This window comes from Microcaecilia unicolor, chromosome 6 (genome assembly GCF_901765095.1).
Source record: "Microcaecilia unicolor chromosome 6, aMicUni1.1, whole genome shotgun sequence".
NCBI classification, from domain to species: Eukaryota; Metazoa; Chordata; class Amphibia; order Gymnophiona; family Siphonopidae; genus Microcaecilia; species Microcaecilia unicolor.
The window spans coordinates 176,668,071-176,679,721 of NC_044036.1; the positions used below are offsets into that span (position 1 = coordinate 176,668,071).

An 11,651-nucleotide genomic window follows, 5' to 3' on the forward strand; every position below is an offset into this window, starting at 1 on the left:
AATGCAGTATTGGAGGAGAGGTACTACACTGGTTTAAAGGATTCCTAACATCAAGATCCTACCAGGTCAAAATGAACAACACACTCTCCCCCCACTCCCCATGGAAGGCAGAGTGTGGGGTACCGCAAGGCTCACCGATTTCACCCACACTGTTCAACATAATGATGATCCCACTGGCAAGGACACTATCAAAGCATGGCTTCAATCCATTCATCTATGCTGATGATGTATCCATATACATCCCATTTAGTCAAGACTCATCAGAAATAAACAACTTAATAACTCAAGGACTGAATATCCTGGAATCCTGGATCACAGTATTCAGCTCGCTCAACAGAGACAAGACTCAATTCTTAGTGCTCACATCCAGTTACTGCAAGGGAGACTTCTCCAGTATTACCCTTGACAGGAATCACACTAGACAAAAAAATGTACTTCGAAGCACAAACAAAGAATACCGTAATCAAAATATTCCATACACTGTGGAAATTGAACAGCATCAGAAGCTACTTCCTGAGAGAAGTCTTTCGAATACATGTACAAACCCTAACCCTTGCACACATTGACTACTGTAATGGTATCTATGCCAGCTGCAAAGATTCAATTATTTAAAAAAAAAAAAAATTTCAAATGGCACAAAACACCGCTGTCCGACTGATCTTCGGAAAATTGCGCTTTGAAAGAGCCAGCCCACTGCTGCAAGCCTTGCACTGGCTTCCTGTGCAGGAAAGGATAGCTTTCAAGATCTGTACACTAGCATACAAAATCATCTTTGGTCTGGCTCCGGAATACATGTTGAACCTAGTAAACCTACCACTATGCAACATACACACAGAAGGACGAAACTATCTAGCACTCCACTTCCCTAAATACCAGGCTCTACGATACAAGATAGTTTACTCATCAGGCTTCACCTATCTATGCACTAAGAGCTGGAATGCACTCCCTAAAGCATTGAGGAGCCTAGATACTTGCCTGATCTTTCATAAATGACTCAAGGCCCACTTCAAAAAATCCTTCCATGAAGTTCCACTGTGAATCAGCTATGAACAGTCACCACTCTTACTCAGCAACATCCTCTCCATCGCTTGACTGGTCATGACTTCGCATTAGCTTTCGCTAATAGATCCACCTCCCCCCTCTGCTGCCCTTCCCTTGTTCTTCATTTTTCCTCCTGCCTCACTTCTCCCCCTTTCCCTCTTCAAGCCACTTTGATTCCATGTAAATCAGATCCCCTATCTTACTGTATTTCTTAGTTCCATGTAAGCCACATTGAAACAACGTTAGCTGGAAAATGTGGGATAGAAATGCTGCAAAGAAATAAAATAAATAAAAATAAGTTTATCTTACCTCCTTATTCCCTACCATGTCCATGCTAATTTTTGTCCTTGGTTTATTAATAATATGGATTATGCCATTGGAAGCTGCCAGGTCCGAGTTAATGATCCGGTATAATTCTTCAGGCGCCGACTGGAAACTAAAGTCCTTGAAGGAGAATTGCAAGAAGATGGGTATGGGTATAATTGTTTTCTGACCACAGATAGTTGAATGAATATATCACTTAGAAACATCACTGCAAACATTACTTAACGTTCAACATTATTCAAAACCAGCTAAGACAAAACTTCAAAGCTTGCAAAAAATCAACGTAAAATTTTATTTGGTGAACCTTAGAGCACAAAATACTGTAAATGCACATGTAAATTGAATTAGAATAACTTGGCAAATTGAAAACATTCCTCTGATAAAATACTGTACTATGAAATAACTTAAGCAGTCAAATATATAGGTATACCTAGAATAGAAGGTACAACAATGTAGCACAAATTATTGAGAAAAAAACTCAGCAAACATTGAAGACTGATATTGCAATCTGTTTTAACAACATGGAATAAGATATAGGCTATCAATAAGCTTGTAACCCATGTGTTCTTGTACAGCTTTGGAATTACAGATTGGCCTTAGAAAGATTTTGAAAAATTGGAACAAAAAAGATCTTTAAAAATTGGATGTGAGAACAAGAAAACTCCTCCATGCTCATGAGGTAATCTATAAATTCAGTGTATGTCAACTTGACTCTACTTTGCAAGAACCAAAGGAGGACTGAGCCTTTTAGAAATAGATTATATATACAAAGCTCCAATCATAGGCCTATACAGACATATTTAACAGCCCAACAAGGAGGCCAGAGCCGCACCTGCCACTCTGTGCAGGTTATGCTCCTTCATGATTGACCACTGGCATCACAACCAGGGCAGTTGGCAATTTGTTACCAAGCCTATCACATACAGGCAGTTCAATACGATGCAACTATATTACATCACCATGCCAAAAGTCTGAAAAATGGTTTTACTTGATCCTGACCTGTCTCAGTGGAGTACCAAGGGCTGGGCGGTGGACAAATAGAGTTGCAAAGTTTGCTGCTCCATACCAAATAAAAAGCATTCAAATAAGGCAACACATTCCACACTTACCCTATTCTGAAACTCCACTGCTTCTCCAGCTAGTGTCCACAGGGTTTTTATTTTAATTAAATCATTCAATAGATGTTGGCCAGGAATGATGTGCAGCTTGCATAAATGCTGGGCCATTGTTTCCTATTGGAGAAGAGAAACATTGCTTCAATAGCAATAAGATATGTGATTTCACAGCCAATGACATCTTCTGCCTCTTATTTTCCCCCTAAGGATACAGCTTTCTCACTCCATTCTTAAAGCCTTTTCTCCAAGCTGAAGAACTCTAGCTGCTTTAGCCTTTCCTCATAGGGAAGTCGTCCCATCCCCTTTATCATTTTTGTCACCCTTTTCTAATTCCACTATATCTTTTTTGAGAAGCGGCGACCAGAATTGGAAGACAATATTCGAGGTGCGGACGCACCATGGAGCGATACAAAGGCATTATAACATCCTCATTTTTGTTTTCCATTCCTTTCCTAATAATACCTAACATTCTATTTGCTTTCTTAGCCACAGCAGCACACCGAGCAGAAGGTTTCAACGTATCAACGACACCACCTAGATCCCTTTCTTGGTCTGTGACTCCTAGCATTGAGCCTGCCATGAGTGGGAAAGCGCGGGGTACAAATGTAACTAAAAAAAAAAATTTTTTTTTTAAAAAGCTTGCATGACATAGCAATAATTCGGGTTCCTCTTTCCCACATGCATCACTTTGCACTTGCTCACATTAAACATCATCTGCCATTTAGACGCCCAGTCTCCCAGTCTCTAAGGTCCTCTTGTAATTTTTCACAATCCTCCCGCGATTTAACAACTTTGAATAACTTTGAGGCTTATTTTCAAAGCACTTAGCCTCCCAAAGTTCCATAGAAACATATGGAACTTAGCCTCCCAAAGTGCTTTGAAAATATGCCTCATAGTGTCATAAGCAAATTTAACTGGCAATCAAGAAGTCCATAGAGATGATTCCTCCTACCCTCAACATTTCTTTCCTGTTTGATGACTGCAACATCTTCCTTTCCAACATGGTATTTGGTGTATGAGTTACTAGTGTATAGCTTTTACCAAACTTACTGCCCTACATGCATCCCAGGTCCTCCATTTGTAACCATGGGCCGCATGGACCATGGACCTACCAAGTCATAAAGCCAACAGGAAAACACAATTCATTTCTAGATCCTAATGAAAATTTGCATAAGTCTCTAATCATCGGTGTAATTCATTTTGGGGGTCATTTACTAAGCCACGGCAATCAGGATTCAGAGTGCATTACAATACAGTACAATTTTAATATTGAATAAGCTTCAATTATCTCTTTTTATGATGAAGACCTCTTATATTGTGATACACCTTGAGGGGCATAATCGAACGCGAACGCCCATCTCCATGGGCGTCTATGTCCGAAAACGGGTATGTGAATGGGCAGAACAGATCGTATTATCAAAAAAGATGGGCGTCCATCTTTCGTTTCGAAAATACGGTTTGGACGGACCAAATGCCATGGATTTGGTCCTTTCTGAGATGGGCGTTTTTTTTTTTTTTAGCGATAATGGAAACTAAAAACGCCCAGCTCAGAAACGTCCTAATCCAAGCCATTTGGTCATGGGAGGGACAAATGTACAACACTACCATAGCTCTTAGGGGTGAAGGGGGCAACTACATGTGGGTACAGTGGGTTTTAGAGGCCTCCCATTTACCACCACAAGTGGTACAGGTGGAGGGGGGATGGGCCTGGGTCTGCCTGCCTGAAGTGCACTGCAGTACCCACTAAAAGTGCTCCAGGGACAGGACTTGTTGCTGCTGTATAACCTTGGCACAGCAGTTCACATCTGAAGACTAATCTCGCTGAAAACGTCCTTTATTTGAATCAGTAGCATAGCCACAGGTGGGCCTGGGTGGGCCAGGGCCCACCCAACAGTAGCACATATTTAGTGGTAGCTGGTGGGGACCCCAAGCTCCGCCAGCTGAAGGCTTCCCCCTGGTGGTAACAAAAACGCTACTCTCCACGATACTCTCCACGATACCGGTACCTGCACATGGTGAAAAGAAGCATTTTCCTGCCAGCTGAGATTTTGTTTGGGTGGTGGGGGTGGGGGAGAACACATTGGTGCCCACCTAGTTCTTGCCTAGGCCAACCCAAAATCTGTTTTCTGGCTACGTCCCTGATTTAAATAATCACGTTTACTCACAGTTAACTGCAGATCAGAGGTTGTGCCCCACTGGCAACGAGTCTCGCTGGTACTGAGATTAGCAGTAGGTCCCAGCTGGCAGAATGGTGTACAATGCCCTCTTTCAGCAACATTCAAGGTAAGAACTAAGTGCTGTAACGTGGCTAACACATGAAGGGGATCTAAAACTGGCTTACAAAAATGGCCACTACCTCATGGACTACCGGAAACAAAACAGGGCACACTCTGACCAGTAAGCAGAGGGAAAAGCACCATGGGAGTAGAGCCTACCAACTACCAACATCGTGAGCATTTAACACAAGCTAGTGGAATCACGGAGCCCAATACCCTACACCCACCACAATGCATTGCTGATGTGACTCAGCAGTGCCCTTAACAGAAAAGGTGTCACACTCACCCGAGACCCACATCAGAACCAGGGAAATGCTGTCAGAGGATAGAACACATTCTGTTGTCATGGAGGTGGGTACGGCATTTGAGGCTGGCATTCAGGCTGGGAAAAAGTTTGTAAAGTGGTTTTTTTTGGTGGGAGGGGGTTAGTGACCACTGGGGGTGTCAGGGGAGGTGATCCACGATTCCCTCTGGTGGTCATCTGGTCAGTTGGGGCACTTTTTTGGGACTTGGACCTGAAAAAAAGGGTCCAAATAAAGCGGACCAAATTCTCATTAAAAAACGCCCTTGTTTCGATTATCAGCTAAAGACGCCCATCTCTCCTCGGCCGATAACCACGCCCCAGTCCCGCCTTCGCCATGCCTCCGACACGCCCCCGTGATCTTTGTTCGTCTCTGTGATGGACTGCAGTTGAGGACGCCAAAAATTGGGTTTTGATTATACCGATTTGGGCACCCATGGGAAACGGATGCCTATCTCCCGATTTGGGTTGAAATATGGGCGTCTTTCTCTTTCGAAAATAAGCTGGCTTGAATTCTACTGGAATAAGGCAGAATATAAATTGTAAAATTGAATAGAATTCCAATAAAATCAACTAAGTCAATGCAAAAAAAAAAAAAAATCAATCAGATAAAATAGAAGTCCATTCTTCCCCAGCAAAAAACAAAACCCCAAAACCTCACAACAGCAACAAAACAATAATACAATAAAAATCTACTAGTCATCCTTCCCATTATCTAGCCAGAAACTCAAGAAAATATTAAAGGTTTACATTGTTTCTTGAAGATAAATGGGGCTATAAATGATCTTAAAGAAACCACAAATCTTCCACGTGGCTAACATGGTGTTTCAGTAGAAATGTTTATGTTGTACTTACATTTACATTCAGGGTCCTAATTACAGGAACAAAGACTGTGAAAGGCCCCAATTTTCTCAATGTTAGTGCACAGCCTGCCTCTGGTAAGAAACACAAATCCTGTTTGTAACATGCAGCAGCAATTTTAATAATTAAACCACTAACTTTTTTTTTTAACTAAACAAGACCTGAATGCACAAAGAAAGGATGTACGCTACTTTAATCCTCAATCTGAAATATGCACAATGGAACACCCCCTTTTTAGTGCAGCTGAAAGTCTATTTTACTAAACCACATTAAAATTTGCAGTTACTGCAGCTTAATGCAGCACTTCAGTGCATGGTAGCCACAAATATAACGTGGTAACTATTGGGGGTGTTTCCAGCATTTGTCTTTGCAGGCCCTGCATTACAAATTCCATTATAGCGTGGAAGCACTTAGCATCTCCTATTTAAGGCAGTAAGTGGTCCCATGTTAACTGTGTGTTAGTTAGTTAACGTGCCTTTTGCAAAGGCGCACTAGCATTATTCATGCACACTAAAAATAAGTGTGCGCTAATCATTAGTGCACTAAAAACGCTACTGTGCCTTTGTAAAAGACCCCTTTAGTGAACAGTGTTCTCAGTGTGGTAAGCACAAAACACCTTCCCCAATCATTTACCACCGATGACAGACCCCCCCCCTTACACAAATGCACTTAACCGCTGGATTCTATTTAGCATGACTTAAGTTGTGTGTGCAAATTCTGGATTTGCGTGCGCAACTTAATTAACAAGCCAATGCTAATTGCCACTTAAGCAATTATTGACACTAATTGGCATTAATTAGAATTTACCGGCAAAACTGTCTGAGCATATTCTATAATGTGCTGTGCGTAAAATCTACGCCACATAGTTGAAAAGGAGGCTTGGACATGGGCGTGGAATGGGCAGGTCATGGGCATTTCTAAAATCTATGTGTGTTGTAATAGAATATACCCAGTCCGCACATAAGTTAAATGTCGGCATTTATAGGAAGTTTTACTTGACGTAACTGCCTGCAACTAAATTTAGTCATGCACTCGGCGTATTCTATAAACCATGTGGAAATTTAGGTTTATTCTATAAAGTATGCCTAAATTTAGGTGTACATTATAGAATATTTTGTTTTGGTGTTGATTTTTTTTTTAGGCATGATATATAGAATCTAGTCCTTAATATGCGGTTTACCATACACTAACTACAAAAATACAGCAAAACCTCTTAATGTGGTTCTGTGCTAGCAGTTAGCATGAGGTAAACTATGTTAACCCTCTAAGTCTCTATAGTGCACCAAAATTAGGCACCTAACTTTTGGCACTCAAACAGAAGTGCCAAAATCGGGGTGAAATTGTAGCTAGGTGCCTATTACACTTAGGCGCTATTCTATAACTTGATGACTAAGAGATGTAGTGCATGACTGCAAAGAGGGTGGCCACTTGGGAGGGGCATGGGCGAGTCATGGGTGTTCCAACTATTCAAGTGTGTGCTTTATTGAATACTTGTCACTTAGGTGCCTAACTGCTGCCCACTGTTGAGATGACATCAGGAACTGCATAGTGACCCCTGATGCAGCCTTTTTAAGCGAAACATGACCACATCAGGAATTGTGCATCACAGTCAAGTGTATTTATTAAGAGAATAAACTTCATTTGGAACTACTCTTGGACTTCTTTGTATTTGGTGCTATTCTTCTTGTAAATATGGATGTCTTGTGATACATTTCTGTTTACAGGGTAAGGACTGTGAGCCCTCACATACTTCACGGACTCAGTGGCATTGACTTCCAATATCAGACTTCCAGTCTGTTGACTATAATGATGAGTTTGAGCTTTCAAGCTGAAATTCATTACTGTTTATTTAATTTCCTTCCTCTAGAAGAGAATGAACACACTGGAAGGTTCTCAGCTATCACATAAAGACTTAGGTGAGAATTACCAAATATTTTCACAGCATTGGTCAGTTTCTTTGCCTGAATGCCATTGGTGTTCAGCTTCAGAACCTCAGTCATGATATTTCCATAACAGCTTTTGCCATTTCCAACCTCTCCTTCCTTGCAGGAGCAACTAAACAGTAAAAAGCAATGACAGAAATTAAGGTGACAGCACATAACAAAATATCTCACAGTAAAGATTAGAGTGGGTCAGTTCTCTCTACCATGTCTATAACCTTACTATATGTTCAAACAAAGAGGTCAGTGTAGTAAAATGTGCTGGACTTTGCCAGAAATTTGGCGAGCGGTGCGAATAAGCCACCCCTCAAATAGCATCCACACTTTCTCTAAATAACTTTAACTACACTTCATTAAGGAATAGTAAAATATTTTGCATAGTTGGATTTGCCAAGGGTTTTTGTGCATAGTTTTACTATGTGTTTGTAACTAATGAACTTGTTTGCATACTTTTGTCTCAAAGTCCCAAATTAACAATTAAAAATAGCTATGTTCAATGGTTAAATTTTGTGCACTAAGGAGGTTATTTTATAATTCTTTTGTTCATGTAAAATAGCATTTTACATGCAAAAAAAGCATTTCTAAAATTGCCTGGGGGTACACATGCATAACAGTATGCACTAATTTTTTTCATAGAATACTAGCATAACAGGTGAAATGCGTGCCTATGAATACTTTTGTCAGCCATAGATCTGCTGTAAGTGTTAACACCTAAATTGCTGAAACTTATGTCAAATTATAGTATTCTATCATTTACATGTGTAACTGTGTGTCCTGCCCAGGCCTCACACCCAAACTGTACCCGTGTGTATACCAAACATGAAACTCACGTATCATCACATTTAGACATCTGTTTAGAGAATAGCACTTAAGTGGAATTTTGGCATTTACACATGTGTGCACACATATGTGTATAATACTATTATTCTAGTAATTTATGTGTGTAATCAGCATATAAATGTTATTGCCTTCTTTACAGAATAACCCTGATAATGTATACGTTTATGTAGTATGTGCCACAAGACAGAAATGTCTCTTATAAAATGCATGGGTAGCCACACAGACTTAGGGACATAGTTATCAATGTAGGCTATTGTTATGGCGTGTTATTTTACTGTTAAACCCAGTTATTAATAATTAGGTCTCATTACATAAAATGGGACCTTTGCTAAAAAAAAAAAAAAAAGTATGAGCTAGTAGTACAATAAACCATCTTAATGGTGGCCCACATTGATAACTTCCCTCCTTAGTGTGAAGAGTTTCATTCTCTGGTAACCAGAGCTGATATTGTGATGTCATAATGCCTCATTCCACCAATGCCTAAGAGCCAACATCAGTGATGTCACAATGGCTTGATTGCCCTATAGTTGGCTCACCTTTGTTACATATAGAAGTGATTTTAATTTCTAGAGGCATTTTGTTTCTTTAATTAAGGGGTGGGGGAGTTACCAACATGGGATACCATTAAGATGTGTTATCTTACTGTTAACCCCAGTTAGTAACTAAGAGTACTGCATAAAATGAAATAGAAAAAAATCATGACATTTAGGGGTGCTTTTACAAAGGTGCTCTAGAGATGCCCATATATTCCAATGAGCATCTCTAGCATTTAGCTTGCACTAATCGTTAGCGTGCACTAAAAATGCTACCGCACCTTTGTAAAAAAAAAAGTCCTTAGTGTTTTGTCATTTGCCAATACTAATGCACACTCCTTGGAAATAGTGTGCACTATGTGGAAAGAGGGTGCACTATTTCAGAAAAAGTGTGCATTTTTTTTACTGATAGTGGGATCATCACTAATGAGCAAATCATTTTGCATGCTCAAACTAGTGCGTATGTGCAAACTTATGCATCCTATTGGGAAAAGAGTGATCCCTCTTTCCATATAGTGCACTCTATTTCTTAAGAGTATGCATTATTAATGGAACTGACAAATGGCCATAAAAACCAGAATAAAACAAAAAGTTCTGTAAATAGCACAGAAAAAGACACAAAACAAATTTTTTCTGGCTGCCCATCCCTAATAAACAAGCTATAAGCCACCAGGCAGGACACATGAGTTCAAGTCACAATTTTGATTCAAATCAAATAGAAAATAATGGTTTTAGTTCTACACCTATTGGTAAGGGATCCACATAATAAAATCCATGGTCATTATTGTCATGTATTTATGAGGAGAGTAATTTTAAAAACCACAGAGAGCTTACAGCCCATGTCTGAGAAGAGAAAAGAAGAGATGGAGGAATTCCTGTTTATGATAGAAAAATGTTTAAAGAGGGCAAGAGGGTGAGGGCTCCATTGACTTAGCTAGGCATCCTACTGGAAAAACCTTATCTGCAGAGGCAGGCCTGGTCCAAATGAAAGACATGAGCTAAATTCTAATAATCACACACTACTTCTATTTGCTTGTGGGAATTCTTCCTCGGCACCAGTAAGAGTCACACTGCTAGTGACAGTAGTTAAGCCTAGTCAAAATTAGCACTCAAAAGGGAGCCATGTTTGACTTAGAAGTTCATAAGCCAGGTACAATCAGGCAGGTTCTGAACATTCCCTGTATGGGACACAGCGAGATCAGGTCTAATCTATGATAATTCACAGATATCCAGTTTAGATATATTGGTGGTAAGATGGTATCCACTGCCAGTGGTACAACTGCTCTGTAGATGTGTGGAAGATCACATTTTCTGGTGTGTTCAACATGCATTAGCCTTTTACACAATCACTGGTTTTCTTAGAAAGAAATAACGGCTCAAATGAATTTCAGTGTACATCCACATATTTGGTTAGACCAACTCACGTAGGTAGTGGATCTATAGTTGATCTTTCTTTTACTCTCCTCTCACAAGGGTCGAAGTACATTAATTTAAGGAAAGAGCACCCATCAGAGATATTACTGCTTTTCATGGTCATCCCAGGCTGACAAGTACAAGAAGCCTAGAAAACAATATAGGGAAAAAAATCTCTCATAAGTGAAAAGATCAACTCATTCACCCCAGCATGTAGAGCATGAGCATATTAAATGTGATTGGAAGATCATAGAAAAGTCTACTTCATTTACCTTCCTAGTGCTTTCCATTCACCTGCCTTTTGGTTGCACTTAGTGGAATGAAATTAAAAGATTCTATGCTAAGTTAATGCAGAACAAAAGATTAAGGTAGGTAATTGACCGCCAAGGTGGGGAATATCAGCAGAACAGAGCCTAAACATTAACTGGTTGATATTCAAAAGTATTTATGCAATAGGTGATGAAGCTGACCTCATAAGGATTTCTTTAATCCAGGCCACTTATATGAATAATTTGGGTCATTTAACTAAACAGCCAAAGATTTATTTTTCTTTTCATTTCAATTATTACATTTATGACACACTGGTCTTTACAGCTGTGTGCGAGGAAAATATTTAACATACATAGTAATCAAAATAATACAAACAGTAAAACAATAAAGACATAAAAACCATTTAAAAAGTTATAAAGAGAGGTATAGCTAGGGACATGCCAGGTTTAAGTGCAGAGTTATCCTTTTAAGTTATCAAAGTGGGCTACTGTTTAGAAGGGTTATTTTACCACTAACTCATACTATCTTTAGCACAGGTCTCATTACTAGTAAATGGGGTTAACAGTAAAACAACAGTTCTTAATGGTAGCCCACATTGATAACTACCCCACAAAGTAGCACCAGATCAAATAATTTGGGAGGTAATTAGCACTCAAAGTTGTGCATGCAGATTTGGGCTTGCACAAAATTTGAGTAACGAGTCAATTAGCGCCAATAACGGGATACTAACAATTAAT

General features: G+C 39.7%; 1 protein-coding gene across 2 annotated transcripts in view; it reads right to left on the reverse strand.

Annotated features, from left to right (window-relative positions):
* The window catches only part of STAB1 (stabilin 1), a 299,279-nt gene that overhangs the window by 237,812 nt on the left and 49,816 nt on the right, over nucleotides 1-11,651 (reverse strand). For both annotated transcript variants that reach the window (XM_030205497.1, XM_030205496.1), the window contains exons 9-13: nucleotides 10,656-10,792; nucleotides 7,846-7,973; nucleotides 5,913-5,992; nucleotides 2,475-2,597; nucleotides 1,351-1,485 (exon numbers count right to left, since the gene is read on the reverse strand). In XM_030205497.1, coding sequence (XP_030061357.1) covers nucleotides 1,351-1,485; nucleotides 2,475-2,597; nucleotides 5,913-5,992; nucleotides 7,846-7,973; nucleotides 10,656-10,792 — 603 coding nt within the window. The remainder of the gene's footprint in view (nucleotides 1-1,350; nucleotides 1,486-2,474; nucleotides 2,598-5,912; nucleotides 5,993-7,845; nucleotides 7,974-10,655; nucleotides 10,793-11,651) is intronic.